The sequence below is a fragment of the Pipistrellus kuhlii genome, unplaced genomic scaffold (assembly GCF_014108245.1).
Source record: "Pipistrellus kuhlii isolate mPipKuh1 unplaced genomic scaffold, mPipKuh1.p scaffold_m20_p_3, whole genome shotgun sequence".
NCBI lineage: Eukaryota > Metazoa > Chordata > Mammalia > Chiroptera > Vespertilionidae > Pipistrellus > Pipistrellus kuhlii.
In genome coordinates, this window is record NW_023425529.1 from 83,164,557 (window position 1) to 83,186,373 (window position 21,817).

At 39.2% G+C, this 21,817-nt stretch overlaps 1 protein-coding gene across 14 annotated transcripts in view; it reads left to right on the forward strand.

The window, feature by feature from the left end:
• Positions 1-21,817, forward strand: part of ERC1 (ELKS/RAB6-interacting/CAST family member 1) — a 411,084-nt gene that overhangs the window by 141,050 nt on the left and 248,217 nt on the right. For all 14 annotated transcript variants that reach the window (XM_045588387.1, XM_045588384.1, XM_045588391.1 and 11 more), the window contains 4 exons: positions 8,833-8,970; positions 11,627-11,767; positions 13,189-13,329; positions 17,419-17,612. In XM_045588387.1, coding sequence (XP_045444343.1) covers positions 8,833-8,970; positions 11,627-11,767; positions 13,189-13,329; positions 17,419-17,612 — 614 coding nt within the window. The remainder of the gene's footprint in view (positions 1-8,832; positions 8,971-11,626; positions 11,768-13,188; positions 13,330-17,418; positions 17,613-21,817) is intronic.

Genomic DNA, 21,817 nt, shown 5'->3' on the forward strand with positions numbered 1-21,817 from the left:
TTGTATTGCATTGCCTTTTTACCTGTGGGAATGGCTATTTGGATAGATGCCCAGGTACCTGTCAACTTTAGTTGAGAAGTTGAAATAACCACATGAAAAAGCTGTTAAATCAAACTTGGATGAAGTAGCTTTTTGTGTTTTTCCTTCTGTCTGCCACACCAGTATATACTTCCTAACTAGAAGAAATCAGCTTCAGGTATCAGACATGTGTTTTGTCCTTTATCTGTTTTATTTTTCTGTAATTTTGAGACCTTATTTTTTTCTCCTAACATTTTTTTTCCTAGAGGAGTTCTCCAGATTAGAAATCCAAATTTCTGAGGAAAAATTTATTAAATTCGATAAGATTCCCTCAAATACATTTGATTTAATCCTCATGTATTTGAATTATACAGGTTTTATAATATTCTATCCAGATCATATATAATTTAACTAGCCTTCTATTATTAATTATTTGATTTTTTTAAAAACTTTGTTATTGTTAATAAATAATACAAGGGATAGGGGCTTTTTTCCCTTTCTTTTAGCCTTGTGTGTCTTAGTTATTTAAAAATATTGGTTCTTTCATCACTAAAATGTAGTGAACTAATTGATGTAAGACTTCTATCTAGATAGCCATTGTTACTGTACAACTCAAGGGATACCATTCATAAAGATACTATGCATTAAGGTATGAAGTGCTGTCTCACCATTGCTACTGTCTCAGAAGGATTGCCATTGTGGATTTATGGATCGTGTTTGTTTGTTTTTGAGCAATTGTAGTGCAGGAAGATTGGTCAAGGTTTTACATATGTCTGTCAGATAGAAAAAAACAGTACTTGAACCATTTCTATAATGGTGTACTGAGCAGGTTTTGACAGGCAGTCATTTTTGGTCTCACTAGCTTTTGCTTCATATTATCCAATTATCCTATATAATAAAAGCCTAATATGCAAATTGTCCCCTCTGGCGATTGTTCAACTGAGAGTTTTACCAAGAGACTGGGAGTTTGACCACTCGCTATGATGTGCACTGACCACCAGGTGGTGGCTCAGAACATGGTGGGTGTCAGCTACCTGGGTGTGGGGGCGACTGGGGTTATGGGTTCAGAGGTGCGGTGAGAATGCAGGATGTTCACTGAGCTTGCTCTCATTCACCCTTCTATCTTCCCTCGGGATACCAAGGCTTGCATGCCTGGGAAGCCCCTGTGCTCAAGTGCCAGATGCCTGTGAGGAGCCTGCCCTGCACTGTGTGGCCTCTTCAGGGTGAGCCGGGCTGCAGCCTCTGGGACTGCAGGGGCTGGTTGGGCTCCCCATGGGTTCACATAGGAGCCAGTCTGCGAGGCCAGCTGTGAGAGAGGCCGCCTGGCTTCTGTGTGGCGTTGCTGGGCAGCCCAGTGGTCCATGCTGTGCCCCAGTCTAGCCATGCTCACCCCATTTCTGTGTGGGGTCTCTGGCATCATTACTCAGGTGGAGGGGGGTGTATGCAAGGACCCAGGGGCCCAGATGCTGCCCAGGGCTCAGAGGTCAGCTAGGACCTGCCCTACCATGCCAGACACTTGCACTTTGATCGCTGGCCAAGCCTAGAGACCGCTCCTGTGCATGAATTTCGTGCAACGGGCCTCTAGTTTTAATATAAGAGATGAAACCCTCCCAAACACCACCTGAGCTAAACCTGGGAACCAAGATATTTTGAAGGCCCAAAGTTGACGGGTGTAAGGGGACAGGGGAGAAAAGCAAGCAGAATAGCCAACTGAACCAAAGATGCAGGAGCCTAAGATAACGCAGAGAAATGTCCTGGTCACCAGTGCTCTACAGTAGACATGGTGCCCACACCCAGCTAGCGGACGGGTGTGTACGTGCAGAATTTAAGGCCACTGGCAGGAGGGAAAGTCGAAAGCCTAAGGATTTTTTGTACATATCCCACAGTCGAGAAGCAGTCAGAAGTAAGCGAAGTCTTACCTCAGTGCTGGGGTGTTTAAAGGTATCTAAAAATAGCAGTTCCATCGCCGAGTCCACTGTCATGTTTGCCACGGACGGGAGGTGTGCAGAGGACTTAAAGGGCAGCCCTATAACCTCCGGAGTGACAGCAGCTCTTGAGAGGAAGAGACTGAAGCACTTAAGGTGTTCAAAGAGCTAGTGCCACAAACCTTGGCCTATCCAGAAGCTCTGTGCTGCTGGAAGTTGCTGGCCCCACCTTTTCCAGCATGGGGAGGAAAGGGATATGGTGACTCCAGTGGTCCAAATCCTTTTGTTGTCTCCATTACCTAGCCTCTGTGCCCTCCAGGACAGCCTCAGTACCAGTGCAGAGGAGGCTTGGAAAGGGTGGTGGTGAGGATAATGCTTCTGACTCTAGATACCAGTGAAACCACTGTCAAGAGCCTTTCTAGGGCTGGCAGGAAAATACAGTATCCTCAAAACAAAGAGGTTGGTTTTTTGTTTACTTTTTTTCTCATCAGCAAAATGAATATTACCTAAACCACAGACTTTGTAAGAATTAATTGAAATAAAATTCCAGGGAGAAACCAAGATGGCGGCATAGGGTAGACACCCGAATGCAGCCTACCACAACAAATTTGAATTTAGAACTGAAAAACAGGGGAGGCATTGCCCTGAAGTGCCAGATGGCTGGCTGAGAGGAGGCTCTGCCATCTGGGAAGGAGAGAGAAGGCACGCTGAACCTCAGGAACTGTGAAGGTACGGAGAACTGTGTGCGTGAAAAGACGCTGGCTTAATCCCGGTGCAGAGAGGAAGGGCTGGACCGAGATTGCTGCTGGCTTACTCCCTGCACGCAGAGAGGGCGGGCCGGGCTGAGTTCGCTACTGGCTTACTCCTGGCGCGGAGAGGGCGAACAGCTAATGCGGCTGGCTTTCTTGTCCGAGAGGAAAACAGAATCAGCCTATTGCTCTGATAGACTGCCCCAGACAGGGAGAGGCCAGACTGTCAGGCAGTGGGCAGAGATCTCTTGGAGGTGTGTGAAGCCAGAGGCCATTACTGCGGGACTTGGGGAGGAGCTGAAGGGAAAACAAAGTTTGTCTGCACCAACCCGAGACTCCGCTCTACCTGTGGCTGAGCACAGCTCTCCCAGAGGCTGGCTTTCTCTAAGGAGGGACTTGCAGGAATCCAAAGCTTGTCTGCGCCTTTACCAAAGAGGTGCGCGCGCCTGCAACCAATCTTCCAAAACTCTCCACGAACAGGACTTTTCTAAGGCGAGACTGACAGGAACCAAAAATTGTCTGCGCCACCCCGAGACCCCGCCCTATTCAAGCAGAGTACGGAAACCCTCCTAGCTGAGACACTGCTGATCCTCACAGCCAATTGGCTTGGAGATCAACGCTTCCCAGTGATACCAACAATAAGCAAGGCTTAACAACAAGACTGCACACACAGCCCACAAAGGGCTACACCAAGACTGTCCACCGCAGGTAACTGGGAAGGCTGTGCTACTGGGCTCTACCAGAACACCTAGCACACAAAGCTATTCCATCAAATCAGGGAAACAACTAAAATGCAGACAAGAAGAAGGACACAAAGGAAGGAGATGGAGGAAAAGAAAAGATTGGACATTGAGTTCAAAACTACAGTTATAAGGTTATTCAACAATATCCTAAAAAAGGCTGATAAAATAAATGAGACCTATGAGGATATGAAAAGGGAGCAACTAGAAATAATAAGGGATCAACAAGAAATGAAGAAAACATTGTCTGAAATAAAAAATATTATACAAAGTCCTAAAAACAGACTGGAAGATCGCAAGAATCAAGACAAAGATTTAGAACACAAAGAGCCAGAGGACACTCCTCTGCAGAAGGGAGAAGATAAGAGAATCCAGAAAGTTGAAGATAGTGTAAGAAACCTCTGGGACAATTTCAAGCGAACCAACATCAGAATTATGGGGATTCCAGAAGAGAGAGAGCAAGATACCGAAAGAGTACTATTGTAGAAGAAATAGTGACAGAAAACTTCCCCCACTTGGGGAAAGAAATAGACTTACAAGTCCAGGAAGCCCACAGAACCCCAAACAAAAGGAATCCGAGGAGGACCACACCAAGACATATCATAATTAAAATTCCAAGAGCAAAAGACAAAGAGAGAATATTAAAAGAAGCAAGAGAAAAGCAGGTAGTGAACTATAAAGGAGCACCCATAAGATTGTCAGCTGATTTCTCAACAGAAACCATGCAGGCCAGACGGGAATGGCAAGAAATATTCAAGGTGATGAATAACAAGAACCTACAGCCAAAAATAATCTACCCAGCAAAGCTATCACTCAGAATCAAAGGACAGATAAAGAGCTTCACAAATAAAAAAAAGCTAAAAGAGTTCATCACCACCAAACCAGAATTATATGAATTGCTGAAGGAGGTTATTTAGGAAGAGGAAGAAGATAAAGATAAAAATTATGATCAACAAATACATAGCTATCAACAAGTGAATCTAAAAACCAAGGGAATTTAAAAATCTGATGAACAATATTAACTGTTGAATATAATAGAATCAGAGGTATGGAAGGGGAGTCGACTGACGATTCTCAGGGAAAAGGGGAGTAGGGGTGCGGGAAGAGACTGAACAAAAACTGCACCTATGGATGAGGACAATGGGGGATGGGGAAAGGACAGGGGGTGGGGTGGGAACCTGGTGAAGGGGAGCAATTGAGGGGGGGAAGAGGATCACATTTGTAATAATCTGAACAATAAAGATTTATTTAAAAAAAAGAAAAAAAAAGAAATAAAATTCCAGAAATTAAATAACAGCCAGGCTGAAGTGGATAGGTTGGTTGAGCATTGAACGTGGTCTTGTGCACTGAAAGGTTGCAGGTTTGATTCCAGGTCAGTGAACAAACTGGCACATACCTGGGTTTCAAGTTGGATCCCTGGTCAGGGCTCCTATGGAAGGCAATTGAAGGGATGTTTCTTGAATTGATGTTTCTCTCTCTATCCCTCTCCCTTCCACTCTCTCTAAAAATCAATGGAAAACGAATTAATGCCATATCTACAAATGTGGATAATCTAAAAAGAAAAAAGAAGAAGTCGAGGGGGGGGGGGCCTTACCCACTTTTGCTCAGTGGATAGAGCATCGGCCTGTGGACTGAAGGGTCTGAGGTTCGATTCTGGTCAAGGGCATGTACCTTGGTTGCGGGCACATCCCCAGTTGGGGTTGTGCAGGAGGCAGCTGATTGATGTTTCTATCTCATCTATGTTTCTAATTTTCTATTCCTCTCCCTTCCTCTCTGTGAAAAAAATCAATAAGATACATTTAGGGGGAAAAAAAAACAAAACAGGGTAAAAGGGGTTGAATGTACTGTATAATTTAAAGTGTGTAAAATAATATAACTTTTTAGGAGCATATATGTTATCTATACTAATAAAAGGAGACTATGCTAATTAGACCAGACATCCTCTGAACATCCATCCGAATGTCCTTCTGGACAAAGCCACGGTGGTGGGGTCCGAAGTAGAGACCGCTAGGGCAATCAGGGTAGAGCACTTAGGGGCAGGGGAGAGCACTTGGGGGCGAACAGTTAGGTGTCGATAAGGCTGGCAGGGGAGTGGTTAGGGGGTGATCAGGCTGGCAGGCAGGCAAGCGATTGGTAGCCAACAGTCCAGGATTGTGAGAGGGATGTCTGACTGCTGGTTTAGAATAAGGTCTAAACTAGCAGTCGGAGATCCCCTGAGGGGTCCCAGATTGGAGAGGGTTCATATTGGGCTGAGGTACCCCCCACTGAGTTTTTGTGCACTGAGACTCTAGTTTTAATATAAATGACCATAGAAATAAGATATTGTGCTTATTAATAATCTTTAATAATAAGGAATAGGTCATGGAAAGATGCTTGAGTCACCTTTGTGTGATTGTTTTTTTCCTTTTTTTTTTTTTATCATAAAACATATTATTTACAGCATAGTGATTAAGAGTAGGTTTCTGTTGCCTTAACTGGTTTGGCTCAGTGGATAGAGCATCGGCCTGCAGGCTGAAGGGTCCCAGATTCAATTCTGGTCAAGGGCATGTACCTTGGTTGTGGACACATACCCACTAGGGAGTGTACAGGAGGTAGCTGAATCGATGTTTCTCTCTCATTGATGTTTCTAACACTCTATTCCTCTCCCTTTATCTTTGTAAAAAATCAATAAAATACATATTTTTAAAAAGGGTAGGTTTCTTTAGCTAGATTGGCTAGTAGTTATCTCATAGTTTTGTGATGATACTTAAATAGTTCCTAAATATAAAGTTTTTACAACAGTGTCTGCCACTTAACATACTACTCTCTCCTTTGTGTGTGTTAGTGGTCCTTGTTATCACCACTACCATTATTATTATTATTATTATTATTATTTGTCGTTATTGGTATTATATTGGTATTTTAGGGATTCTGTGGTTTCTGTTTCTACAAAATGGAGAGTTGTGCTGTGTGTGTGTGTGTGTGTGTGTGTGTATTTGTAGATATTCTGAGCATATTTAAAGGAGAATTATATGCACTTAATATGATTCCAAACAATCATCTTTGCTATTATTATTCAAGTATGTAGATAACAAATTCAGTTTTTCTTTTGGCTATTGTATTCAAAACATTTTGTAAGACATATATTTCAGACCCTGTGGATATTTAAAGAATATAAAATAAGATATCCACTATAAATTGTATTGAAATACATAATAAATACTAAAATCATATGATATGGGACTTTCAGGGTGAACAGCTTTTATAACCTCAATGTTAGATTAGTAAAAAAGAAGAGAATAATGTGGTAGCATTCTTATACCAGCTGGTTAGTAACACATATAAACCAAATATCCTTGATTAAAAAAAAAAAAAAAAAAAGCACAATTTTGAATCACAAGCCAAGCGAACATATGCAATAGGAGCTTTCAGTAAAGTTCAGCTGTTATGCATCATGAATCTGGGTAAAGGAAAAAATGATAGCATCTTTTGGGTTTGTTCCATGCTTGTGCAGCTAGTTTGCACATACATGTCTATTTCAAGCCTTCCTCATTTATGGCAACCTACCCAAAGGAGGTATTTTCAGTGTTCACTGTCCTATCTTCATTTTGTCAGTGCCTTTCACTATGGAGTATTTATTCCTCTACTTTAAAAGTAAGTAGGAGTCCAAGGATAGACATTATTTTCCCTCCCTTCCAGCCCAACAACAGTCAATCTGTTTAGGTATCTGGGTAATTGAAGAAGAAAGTAGTTTAGGAAGAACTTGTTAATGGGGATTTACCTGTTTAGCAGCCTTTGCACCTGAGCATTATTAGGAAAAGTTCTTGCTAGCAAAAATAATGGATTCTTTTAATAGTTTGACTACATGTAAATCAGACAAGTAGAATTGTTGACAATTTAAATTCTTTTTTTTTTTAATATTTTTTATTGATTTTATACAGAGAGGAAGGGAGAGAGATAGAGTTAGAAACATCGATGAGAGAGAAACATCGATCAGCTGTCTCTTGCACACCCCCTATTGGGGATATGCCTGCAACCAAGGTACATGCCCTTGACCGGAATCGAACCCGGGACCCTTCAGTCCCCAAGCCGACGCTCTATCCATTGAGCCAAACCGGTCCCGGCTAAATTCTTTCTTAGATAGTAATGATGGAGGAGAAAGAAGGGTGTTATTTTTATGCATGTAAGAGCTATTTGCATATAAGGTGAGCTCATAAAACAAATCTCTGTTTTTTTGTATATAATATTTTGTTGGTTCTGTGAAATTTCATTTTAAATAATGGTTTTTGTACTGCACTTTAATCAACAGCATGACCATATCCTTTTGTGTGTGTGTGTGTGTGTGCATATCAGGTTTATATCTTAGCAACTGGAATGACCTGAGTATCTGGTTAAACATGTAAGCACCAGGGGTTTGCATTCTGTATGTATATAAAGTATGCACTAGATTTTTGAGTGGCAAAATTCTTTTGAATGGTTGTGAGATCAACCTAAATACTAATCCACGTGAGATTCCAGTAGTAGTGTCTGATTAAACTAAAGGAAAAACAATGCTTTTCATTTGTGATGATCTTTTCTTTCATGGTATGGACTTTTATTGATAAGACTGGAACCTATTGCAGGCTTATCAGTAGTTTACCTGTATACTTATTTATTTGTTAAAGAATAAAAATCCAAGCCTTAGAGTATGTATGGCACCGTATTCTAAATTTACCAAATCTTTTTGCTTTTCTTATTTGTTCCGCTTCTAAGAACAGATATTTCTTTTTTCTTCCTCTATGGAATTAAGCCGGCCCTTAAAGAGCTTATGCTAAATTGCTGTTTAGATAAAAAAATGATATAAAAATTTAACTTAACAGTATGAGTTAAGAATAGTTTTTCCTTGGTAAATACATAATACCATATGTAGTTAATATACTATAGAATTATATGCCTGAAACCTGTATAATTTTTATTAACCAATGCCACCTTAATAAATTCAATACAAATTATTATAGAAAAACCAGTTTTTCTTATACAGTTGATTCGTTTTTCTTACTCATTCTCTATCCTTCCTCTGTTGTTTGTGAAGCCATTCCTCTGGGAATTTACACTGTCATTTTGGAGGTAATCCAGTTTCTCGTGGCTTTTCTCTCCATAGTTTCTTTCTCTATCCCCATCTCTGTATGTTGGGTCTTTTCTCTGTAGGTACTTTCTTTATTTCTTTAGATATTCATGTATATGGGTGTGTACATCTTTTCTCTGTTCTGGCTATAAATTCTAGGTTTAAAGTTTTGCTTGCAGTTCGGAAATCTTTAGGATGAAATTATTTCTACAGGCTACACACTCACAGCAGCCCTGATCTACCTGTTTCCAACTTAAAATTTTCTTGTTGTGACTTTAATTTCTTTCCCTCCCCCTTAAATGTTTATGTATACTCAGATTGAAAATCTTCAAGAGCAACTTAGAGATAAGGAAAAGCAGATGAGCAGCTTGAAAGAACGAGTCAAATCCTTACAGGCTGATACCACCAACACCGATACTGCCTTGACAACGTTGGAGGAGGCCCTGGCAGAGAAAGTGAGTGATTGGTCCAGACTTTTCCAGTAATACACATTTCTCCTGCTTTCTCATTAATCTAATACATTTTTATTAGATTAATAAATAAATAAATAATCTAATAAATAAATTTAGAATACTGAAGAAATCCCTTTGGCAAAGGGGAAAAGAGCTCCCTGAACTGTTCTGGCATACATAGTATAAGGGAAAAGAAAATATATTTCATTGTTGCAATTTAAGTATCTGTCCCTAGGCAAGATGGATTCTATCCTACAGGGCAGTGGCTGAAGTTTCTTTAATTAGCCATATGTTCCCCATTTATGATTTTTATTTTTGGTTTTGTTTGTTTATTTGTTAATCCTTACCCATGGACATATATTAAAAAATATGTATATATATATTTTAAATAGTTTTTTTGTTTAAAGTATTACATATATTAGTACATATATCTCCTTTTTTTTTTTTCTGCATTGACCTTCCCTCTGCCTCCCCTACCCCCTGTCACATGCCCTCATCCCGACCCTGCCATTGTCTTGTGTACATGCATTACAAATCCTTTGATTGATCTATTTCCCTCCCTCCCCAACACTCCCCAGCCTTCCCTTTGTTAAAAAACATTTTTATTGATTTTAGAGAGGAAGGGAGAGGGAGAGAGAGATAGAAACTGCCTTCTGCTCGCCCCACTCTGGGGATTGAGCTACAGCCTGGGCATGTACCTTGACTGGTATTGAACCCACGACTCTCCAATCCACAGGCCAACCCTCTATTCACTGAGCCAAACCAGGTAGGGCCTAAGAATATTTTCCATTGATTTTTAGGGAGAGTGGAAGGGAGGGGGAGAGACAAAGATAGAAACATCTATGTGAGAGACATTAATTGGTTGCCTCTCATGTGCCCCACCCAGGGTGTGTGTGTTGTAGGGGTGGAGGGGAAGAGGGGTTGGGATCAAGCCTGCAACTGTGGTATGTGCCCTTGACCAGAATCGAACCCAGTGCCCTTAAGTCCACAGACTTATGCTCTATATCTGAGCCAAACCAGCTAGGGCTCCATCTATGATCTTGTGAAGAAAAAAGAGAAGTTATTTTTATATATGGTCAACTAGAATTTGGGGATATGGGAATAGTAGACACTGACCATTAGGAAGCAGTATATAATTAGTTCTCATTTGTTACGTTTCATTGGAACCTAATATATTTGTGGGTTTCAATTATTAAATCAATGAATGTATTTGCTCTTTTTCTAGTTTTGGCCTTGCTATTTCATTTTGTCTTTATGAACAAACCAATGTTTTCAGTAATGGTTGTCTAATAAAAATTTTTTAAAAAGCCCAACATGAGTGGTAATGAAGGATGTGTAAGGATTCTTAGTGGGGCATTTTAACTGGATATTTTTTTTAAAATATATTTTATTGATTTTTTACAGAGAGGAAGGGAGAGAGATAGAGAGCTAAAAACGTCGATGAGAGAGTAACATCGACCAGCTGCCTCTTGCACATCCCCTACAGGGGATGTGCCCGCAACCAAGGTACATGCCCTTGACCGGAATCGAACCCAGGACCTTTCAGTCCGCAGACCGACGCTCTACCACTGAGCCAAACCGGTTTCGGCTTAACTGGATATTTTTAATTAAAATATATTTTATTTCAGAGAGGAAGGCAGAGGGAGGGAGAGATAGAAACAACAATGAGACAGAATCATTGGTCGGCTGCCTCCTGCACACCCTTTACTGGGGATCAAGCCTGCAACTGGGACTGATACTGAACCCTTAACTCCTGGCTCATAGGTCGACACTCATTCACTGAGCCACATTGGCCAGGATATTTTTAAAGGAATTGGGTCACTGTTCGTTAAGCCTCTTCTCCCTGAGATATGGAGCCTCTCCTTAAGCATCTTAGATTCACAATGTTTCAAGTTGCCTGCCAGGAACCAAGGCTTGATTCCTGAATGTACTGGTAAATATATTAATAACCAGAGATACACTTTAATTACTTAACCTCAAACTTCCTGAGTATCTGTTGACAAATTTTTTAATGGTTTCTCTTCTTTATCCTTTTTATGTTTTAAACTCAACATATAAACTCCACCCCCCCTTTTTTTTGTATTGTGAATTGTAAGTTTCCATTGGGTTGTTTCCATTCAAAATGTATTTGGGAGTTGAATAAATGAAATTATTGTAAAAGAATACATGCTTTAGGGATATCTAATACTTGTTGAGATTATGTGAAAAGAAACCCAAGGGAATCAAAATAACAAAGCCAGATCTTTGTTTTAGCAAGGCAGGTAGAAAGGATGAATTTTTGTTCTTTAAAAAAAAAATATTTTATTGATTTTTTTCAGAGAGGAAGGGAGAGAGAGAGCTAGAAACATTGATGAGAGAGAAACATTGACCAGCTGCCTCCTGCACACCCCCCACCGGGGATGTGCCCGCAATCAATGTACATGCCCTTGACCGGAATCGAACTGGGACCTTTCAATCCGCAGACCGACACTCTACCACTGAGCCAAACTGGTTTTGGCTGAATTCTTTACAAAGTAAATTATTGACAATTTTCACTGACTTTTGAGTGGGGGGATGTGTGTGTGGAAGTATGAAATTTTATCTGATAAAAGTTGAACTATAGTCATATGATAGAAGTATGAAAGGAATTTTCTCATGTATTGATGTGCTCTCCTACTAGGAGCGGACAATTGAACGCTTAAAGGAGCAACGGGACAGAGATGAGCGAGAGAAGCAAGAGGAAATTGATAACTACAAAAAAGATCTTAAAGACTTGAAAGAAAAAGTCAGCCTATTGCAAGGGGACCTCTCAGAAAAAGAGGTGAAGATCACCAAAATGAAATCATTTGGTTTGCTCAGTGCGCTCTGTGTATTCGCTGCTGTTTACATAATACATATAAAAAGTGTTTGGACGATTTTTCCTAATATTCCCATGGCAAGCCTTTTGGGGAGGTCTTATGGCATATTTAAGGAAGCTTTGCAGAGACAGAGTAGATTGGATCATTTAATTCCTATGTCTTATCTCTTTCACTGTATGAATTGATTTCTTACTTGTTTTTAAAAAAATATATTTTATTGATTTTTGTACAGAGAGGAAGGGAGAGAGATAGAGAGTTAGAAACATCAATGAGAGAGAGTCATCGATCAGCTGCCTCTTACACACCCCCTACTGGGGATATGTCCGCAACCAAGGTACATGCCCTTGACCGGAATCAAACCCGGGACCTTTCAGTCCCCAAGCCGACGCTCTATTCATTGAGCCAAACCGGTTTTGGCTGATTTCTTACTTGTTAGTGACATTTTTAAAGATCCTAAAATAACTGAAGCCCAGTTACATTTGGAACAATATTGTGCTAATGGTGAAAAAGGTGATAGATGAAAGGAATATGCAAAAGGAGAACAATTTATTTACAACAGCTTTTACCATTGGCAGAGAAATGTTAAATGTTGTCTTAATCTACTTTTATTTTGTTTTTGGAGTATCTTGTTAATGTGACATAAGTAGCAAAAATGGCTAATGCCATGTCTTCAAGGTAATATACATGAGATTTAGGAATATCCTCAGGATATTCTTTCTAAAATTTTAAATAAAATTTATGGAAATTTAAGTTTCTATTAGATTTTTTTCTTCTAAAAGGGAAAGGTATTTTATATTTAAGTCAGTGTAACCAATGAGGTTGACTACTTATGTTCACATAGCTTGACCTACTTCCATTTATTCTGTGGGAATGGATATGTATTGGTTGAACTCATTAGACCATTATTCAATTGGTATTTCTTGGGAATTCATCTTATTTTAGTTAGGACTTGGATGTTAAAGTGAATTTTTTGGTGTTGTTTTTGTTGTTATTAATCCTCATTCGAGGATATTTTTCCATTGATTTTAGTGAGTAGAAGGGAGAGGGACAGACACACACAGAGAGAAACATCAATGTGAGGGAGACACATCATTTGATTGCCTCTGCACACACTCCCTGATCAGGGCCGGGGATCAAGCTTGCAACTATGATAAGTACCCTTGACTGGAATTGGACCCAGGACCTGGGCTAATGCTCTGTCCTCTAAGCCAAACTGGCTAGGACAAGTGAATATTGTTTTATATTTCATGTTCTTGAAATAGAAATATGTCACTATATGATAACAGAAAGATACTACTAGCCACTAAGAATAGAAAATTAAAAATTTAAATCTCCATTTTATTTATGGTTAATATTTATTTTAGATGTGTGCTGCTTTCTTTAGGCTTCACTCTTGGATCTGAAAGAGCATGCTTCTTCCCTGGCTTCCTCAGGGCTGAAAAAGGACTCACGGCTAAAGACACTAGAGATTGCTCTGGAGCAGAAGAAGGAGGAATGTCTGAAAATGGAATCACAGTTGAAAAAGGTTAAAGAAAAATTTTCCATTTTCTGGCTTTGCTTTAAATAACATAGCAGCAAACTCTACAATGTGCATATATAATATGGTAATCCCCTAAAGTTCAAAGCCATTTATACCTTGATTAATTATCTTAGAATTCTTAATCCTATTTTATTTTACTCCTGAGAATCCACAAACTCTTAGAAAATTGATAGATCAGAGGAAGATTAAAATATGCAGCTTCCTTATGGGTGAAATATAAAGCCACAATGTAATAATCTCAGTTATCTGATATTTTTCTCCCATTAGCATCAGGCTTCCTAGGAAAAGATACTTAACATTGATAGTGACTCACACTGGTGAATTTAGGATATGGTGTATATATTTACTATTAATTTCTTTGGTTTTTGCCTTTAATATTTTATGGCAGCTTTATAGTTTTCAAAGCACTTTCCTACTTATTATCTCTGAGCTATCAACTCTATGAGAACTGGAACTGAGACTTTTGAACAGTTAGAGTAGCTGTGTCCAGTACATATAACTCTTGAGATTCCAGGTTTTATAATCTTTTCATCTATTGGGTGTTTTCAGCATAATACTTTCATAATGAATCATCATATAGGGCAGTGTTTCCCAACCTTCTCTCATGATGAGAATCACCTGGTGGAGTTGTTAAAACACAGATTCCCGGATCCCAACTAAGAAGTGCTAAACTAGAATTTTTGAGAACTTATAGGTAAAATTGCATACCTAACTTAGTGCTCTGTATATAAAATCTGTCTTAGAGCACTAGTTAAGTATACAATTTTACTTATATGTTCCCAAAAATTCTAGTTTAGCACTTCTTAGTTGGGATCCGGGAATCTGTGTTTTAACAACTCCACCAGGTGATTCTCATCATGAGAGAAGGTTGGGAAACACTGATATAGGGTATACCAAAAAGTAAACTTATATTCTAAACTAAGGAAAATCCAATATCTCATAGTTACTTTTCAACAAGTAGGAAAATACTTTTTTTGAGATTAAGGATTCTGTTTATAACCAATTCAGATTTGAAAGTTGGTATTGTTTTTTTCTCACTGAAAAGGTGGAGGTAATTTTTAATTTAATATCTGAATATTGAAAGTAAAGCTGTTAGATATCTTTAGGGTTAATAGCACTGAGTGATAACTATCAAGTTTCATTATTATTTCAAACTTAGCTGTTTATGACAATCCCACATTTTATGTTTGTTTATTTTTATTATTATATTAGTGGCCCTGTGCATGAAATTTGTGCACAGGGGTACAGGGGGAGGGTCCCCTCAGCTCAGCCTGCATCCTCTCCAATTGGGGACCCCTTGCTCCTAACTGCTCATCTGCCTGCCTGCCTGATAACCCCTAACTGCCTCTGCCTGCCAGCCTGATTGTCCCTAACCCCTCTACCTGCCTGCTTGATCGATCCTAACCTATCTGCCTGCCTGATTGTCCCTAACTGCCTCTGCCTTCCTGCTTAATCACCCCTAACTGCCCTCCTCTGCCGGTCTGATTTTGCCCCCAACTGCCCTTCCCTGCTAGCCTGATATATCCCCCAAGGTGACTAGATTGTCCAGGTGTTGGCGGGACAGTCCTTATTTCTAACAATTTTGCCCCGTCCTGCGGCATTTTAAAAAAGTCCCGATTTTTGGAAAGATTGGAAACATTGGAAAGCTTCTTTCCAAAAAATTGGGACTTTTTAAAAATGCTGCTGGACGCGGGGGAAAATTGTTAGAAATCAGGACTATCCTGCCAACACCTGGACAATCTGGTCACCTTACCCAAGAGCCCTCCCATGCTGGCCTGATCTCGCACCCAACTACCCTTCCCTGCCAGCCTGATCGCCCTTAACTGCCTCTGCCTGCCTAATCACCCCTAACTGCCCTCCCCTGTTGGCCTGATCTCACCCCCATCTGCCCTCCACTGCAGACCTGATTTTGTCCCCAACTGCCTTCCTCTGCTGGCCAATTTGGTTCTGACTGGTCAGTTTCTATGCCAGTCAGCGTCTCTGGGCCTATTAACAGGGACTGATAAAAAAAGGCAGGGCTAATCAGCAGCCCAGGTGGAGGCCTGGAGAAAAATAGAGGTGTGGCTGCTGGCCAGGCCTGGAGAGAAAGAGAGAGGCAAGTGCTGATCAACAGCTGCCACACAGGCTATGGATCAGACCTTGATTCTCTCTTCAGGCCTCTCTCCAGGCCTGATTCATAGCCCCCACAGCAGTCAATGCTGGGTTGCCACAGCAACCCAGCACTGACTGCAGGACTGACTTCCAGTTGGTTGAGCCTCCGATTGTGACGGACCCAGGGTTTTTATATATTAGGATTTTAATTCTCACTTGAGGATTTTTTCTCACATTGATTTTTAGAGAGTGGAAAGGAGGAGGGGGAGGAGAGGAGAGAGGGAAAAAGAAACATTGACATGAGAGAGACACATTGATTAGTTACCTCCTGCATGTGTGCGACCAAGGGTGGGGATTGAACATGCAGCTCAGGTACATACCCTTGAAGGGGAATCAAACTGGCAACCCTTTGATCTGGAGGATAATGCTCCAACCACTGAGCTAAACTGGACGGGGCTGCTTCTTTCTTTTTAATCTTTTAAAAATATATATATTTTATTGATTTTTTTTACAGAGAGGAAGAGAGAGGGATAGAGAGTTAGAAACATCGATGAGAGAGAATCATCGATCCGCTGCCTCTTGTACACCCCCCATATGCCCATGACCGAATCGAACCTGGGACCTTTCAGTCCGCAGGCCGATGCTCTATCCACTGAGCCAAACCGGTTTCGGCTCTTTTTAATCTTTTATCATGATGATTCTACAGCTGATCATTTTATGATCTCTGATATTTTAGACTTAATATTTAGGGTCATGGAAAAAAAAGTTATTTTTGGGTAGAAGAAGTTGAAGGCTTTCTCCAACTGTGACTTATGTTTCTACCCATGGCAATTTTCACTTCATATTTTTCCTTGATTCTGGATGAGTGCTCCTTTTTTATTTTAATTAATTACTGATGCTTTTCTACTATTGCTTCCATAATGCCCATTTCAAGAAAGTTATTGCTATGGTAGTTTTCTATTTCTTTTGTTGTTTTTTTTTTTTAAATTTTATTTATTTCAAAGAAAAGGGAAAGGGAGAGAGAGATAGAAACATCAATGATGAGAGAGAATAATTGATTGGCTGCCTCCTGCATGCCTCCTACTGGAGATTGAGCCTGCAACCTGGGCATGTGCCTTGACTGGGAATCAAACCATGACCTCCTGCATCATAAGTTGATGCTCAGCCACTGAGCCATATGACCCATCATGTTTTGTTTGTTCTTCATGTCTTTTGTCATGTCTTTTGTGCTTTGTCCGTTTTAATTGAACATTTTATGTGATTTTATTTCTTTCCTCTCTTAGCATATTTGTATTTCTTAAAAAAAGATTACCCTATAATATACATTTTTTACTCTTTTTTCATATTTATTGCGATAGAATTGATAAATAAAAATTATATATATTCAAGGTATACATGATTGATATATCTATAATTGTAAAATGATTACCCAATAAGCTAATTAACATATCCATCATCATATATATTTACCTTTTTTTGTGTGGTGAGAACACTTTTTCCTTTTTAATAAAAGAGATTAATTGTCTTATAACACCGGTGAAGCTGTCTGTCTCTGTTCTTTTGTTTTTTAGGAGGTTCTTATTTATTGATTCACTTTCTTTACTATATAGTAAGCAGTCTATTCAGATTTTCTATTCATTGTTCAGTTTTGGAAGGTTGTATGTTTATAGGAATTTATTCATTTCCTCTTAGATGTATAATTTGTTGGTGTATAATTTTACATAGTAGTCTCATGATCCTTTGTATTTCTCTAGTACCACTTGTAACTTCTCTTTTATTTCTGATTCTACGTATTTGAGTGCTCTCTTTTTTTTTCTTGACTAGTCTAGCTAATGGTTCATCTATTTTATCTTTTCAAAGAACCAGCTCTTATCTTGATTGATCTTTCCTATTGTCTTTTTTAGTTTTTATTTCACTTATTTTTTATCTGATCTTTATACATTGTATGTATATCTGATAGAATTTGAACACTTTTCTTTGTAGGCACATGAGGCAACATTGGAAGCTAGAGCTAGTCCAGAGATGAATGACCGAATACAGCAATTGGAGAGAGAGATTGCCAGGTACAAAGATGAATCTAGCAAGGCCCAGGCAGAAGTTGACCGCCTCTTGGAAATCTTGAAGGAGGTGGAAAATGAGAAGAATGACAAAGATAAAAAGATCGCTGAGTTGGAAAGGTAAGAAAAGGGAAGCTGAATAAGGTTTCACTTTTTTGAAAAGCTCTAAAGTATCGTTTTAAAAACATATACTTTTGAGGGTATGCTCTTCAGTATATCTGCTTCTCTGAATGTAGGTTCATGAGTGCCTGATGTTACTTTATTATCCACTTTTTTCTAAGTCAGTGTAAATTCATTGTTTAGTCTCTAAAAGGCAACACAGAATGGGAATAAATTGGGAGCCATGGACTTCATCATTATTGGTTAAAAAAAGCATTCATTGATTAATAAATTAAAATTTTTTACTGGTTAATCAAAAGAGTATAAAAAGCCACTTGCTTCTTAATTATTTATCTATGTAAAGAACAAATGAGCCTCAAGTTCAAGGAGTTAATACTTTTCATTGGTTCAGACCTGTGTGTTGAGCTGATGGTACTTTGGGCTATGTATTTTTCAACTTTTACAATTTGTATTGTAGAAAAGCAGGCTATTACATACATCAGTGCATAGACCAAATTTAGAAGAAGGAGTATATTTTGAAGGCAATTTAGGAGACCTAGATATGATATTTATGAGCTCTGACTTTGAATTCTTCAAAATATGCTGTGTTTGAACAGATTTAGTCAGTTCTCTTGGAATTGTTTTTTTCTTTTGTTTTCTTTTATTAGGGTGTATTATACTAGAGACTAAGCTTATGCCTTTTGACTTCTTTACACCTACCACATAGTTAACATAAATTCACAAGTTTGTAGAAACAGTTCTTCCAATAGAACTTCCTTAATCACCCCTATTCTTCTGAACAGTCAGAAAAACTGACAGTGACAGAATGAAGTCACTAATCTATATGGTTCTTTGGAACCTGATTCTTAGAAATATTTTTATTTTTATTTTCTTGAAGGTTGGGAAGTATTAGACTATTTTCACAAGTTGTTTTATTAAGTTGTAATTTTTTGAATTAGTGGTAGACCTGATATTTTCCTCTAGAAGTTATTATCATATTCTATATTCATAGAAGTTTGATTTTTTTTTTTCAAGAAACTAAAAAAACCAAGTTTAACCCTCACAGTTTTCTTTCCTATTCTGAAAGTGGTGTATATCACTTTGATTTCAACTAGAGAGGTATAACTAATAGGAGAAATACATACATACATACATACATATGTATATGATGTACACCATGTATATGTTTATTACAAAGAATCATAGTGTGTATATATATATATGTGTGTGTGTAGAGGCCTGGTGCATGAAATTCACACACTGGAAGGGGGGTTTCCTCTGCGTAGCCTGTGCCCTCCCACAGTTGGACCCTTTGGGAGATGTCCGACTGCCAGTTTAGGCCAGATTCCCCTGGGGATCAGGCCTAAGCCAGCAGTCAGACATCCCTCTTGCTGTCCGGGATCCCTTGCTCCTTACTACCTGCCTGTTGGCTCCTTACTACTTGGCTCACTGCTCCTTAGCGCTGCTGCAGAAGCAGAAGGGCTCCCGCCATTACTGCTGTGCTTGCCAGCTTTTGGCTGAGTGGCGCTCCCCCTGTGGGAGTGCACTGACCACCAGGGGGCAGTTCCTGCTCTGAGCGTCTGCCCCCTCCTGTTCATTGTGCATCATAGCGATTGGTCACTCTGCGTTCTGGTTGTTCTACCATAATAGTCCCTTAGGATTTTATTATATAGATACACATACATACACACATATAAAGAAATTTATTACAAATAGTTGTCTTGCATTATTGTCGGGGGGCTAGCTAACCAAGTATGAAATCTGTCAGGAAGAGATCGCTGGCAGGATAAAGCTCCCATGGCCATGGGGCATAATTGTAGTCCACAGGCAGAATTTTTTTTTCTCTTGGAGAACCCTCAGCCCTGCTTTTAGTGTCTTTGTAAGGATTCAGTTATGCCCACTCCCATGATCTGGGATAATATCATTTATTTAAATAGATTACAGATTTTAATTATATGTGCAAATTACCATCACAGCAACACCCAGGTTAGTGTTTAAGTAACTGGGCCCTGTACCACTGCGAAGTTGACACTTCAAGAAAGCCATTGGTTCTGAATAGTCTTTTCAGATCAATTTAAGGAAAACAACCACAATAACACAATAAAACAAAAAACTAGAACTTCACATGTTCTCATATAACTAGATCAATTCGGATTAGCTTCAGGAACCTTGAATGTAATTAAAAAATTCTAAAGCAAGCATATTAAAGGCTTTTTTTTTTAAGCTTCATAATAAATGGACTTTTCTTTGGCATAATGTTTAACATATTTAGTAATGTACTAAAATTCTGATAGAATTCTGATATTAACATCTTTTCAGACTCACAAAAGAATTGTTCCTTGCCTGTGTTTTCACTCATGCTATTCTTTTTAGCTAAATACTCATGTTATGGCAGTATACTGGAAGAATTGTTCCCCATGTCATATGTTGGGTTTTGCTTCATAATACAGATAAATTAATGAACCCACGGAGTTCTGTATTTGCAGCAGAAGCCCTCACTTCACTCTAATATGAGGGTTACTTAGGTTAGATTCAATTTATCATTCAGAAACTTTTACATGTAGAGAATGGCAATTACCTTCTGATTTTCATATAGTGTAGGTATCAAGGATTGCCTTTGGTTTATAAAAGTTAGGAATTTTCATTGATCTAAAGAAGAATAGAATATATTATTGTATAACCTAACAAATTGCTAGAAAATAGTAATTTACTGTGTTCCTCAAATTGTGGGAATATGAAAACTAGGATTTTAATGAATATAGGTTTCATATTGGGGTGATTTAAAATTTAGCAGAGGGTTTAGCAAATGAGAAGAAAAGACATACTTTCTTGTATGTCCTTTAATCTTTGAAAACCCTGAAATTTTTTTTATTTCTTATTCCTTTTGCTTGGTTACCCGCCTTTTAAATATGCATCTCTAAAAACACCAGTATTGATATGATTTTTAGTGATATTCACCTGAGAATATTTTCCATTGATTTTTAGAGAGGGAAAGACAGAGAGAAACATCAATATGAGAAAAACACATTGATTGGTTGCCTCCTGCATGAGCCCCAACCAGGGACTGGGCCTGGGAGGACCCTGCAACCAAGGTATGTGCCCTTGACCAGGACCGAACCCTTCAGTCTGCAAGCCAATGCTCTATCCACTAAACCAAGCCAGCTAGGGTATGCTATAATGTTCTTACAATTTAATGGAATTCAGTTGGATTACTTTGCAATCTGCAGGGTAAATAAAACATAGATAACCATTTTCCTGTTTTGTCACAATGAAATACCAGTTTTAACTCTTATTTTTACAGTTTAACATTTCTGGAACTAGAATACATATATGAATAATGGCATTGCATAATTGCCTTGATATAATTTATTTTCTTTCTTAATGATGCATAAAGTAATGGTAGATCTTCTATTCTTACTAAATTGATGTTAAAAGTGCATGCAAAGAGAGTAGATAAAATTCTTTCACTGAATGTGAGAGTGGAAGAAAGTATTTTAAGCCTTGCCAGTGTGGCTCAATGGTTGAGCATTGACCTATGAATCTGGAGGTCATGATTCAGTTCCCTGTCAGGACACATGCCTGAGTTGCAGGCTTGATCCTAAGTGTGGGATGTGCAAGAGGCAGCAGATCAGTGATTCTCTCTCCTCATTTGATGTTTTTATCTCTCACTCCCTCTTCCTTCCTCTCTGAAATAAATAAAAATATATTTTAAAAAAGTATTAACATATTAACATTATTTTCTCATGTATTTTATTTAAAATGTGTGTAACCAAATTAATATATTGTTACAATTAGATATGTAAATATTTTATCTAGATCCTGAAAGTTTATACTATATAATAAAGAGATAATATGCAAATTAACCCTCACACCTTCACAAGGTGGTTTCCTATGGCCATGCCTGCAGGGGGGTTAGTGAGGTACAACCAAACAATTGAATAAGCAGGCTGCATGGGGTGACAAGGCCTGCAGGGATGTTAGTGAGGGACAACCAAATGACTGAACAAGCAGGCTGTGTGGCGTGACCAGGCTGGCGGGGGTTGGGGGAGTAGTAAGAAGTGACAGGCCAGTGGGGCGGGGGGAGGGGGGGGCAGTTAGGGGTGTCCAGTCAGCAGGGGAGGAAGTTGGAGGTGATTAGGCTGGCAGGTGGGGGGGTGGTGAGGGGTGACTTGACCAGTGGGGAGGGGCAGTTGGGAGCGACCTGCTGGCAGCGGGGGACAGTTAGG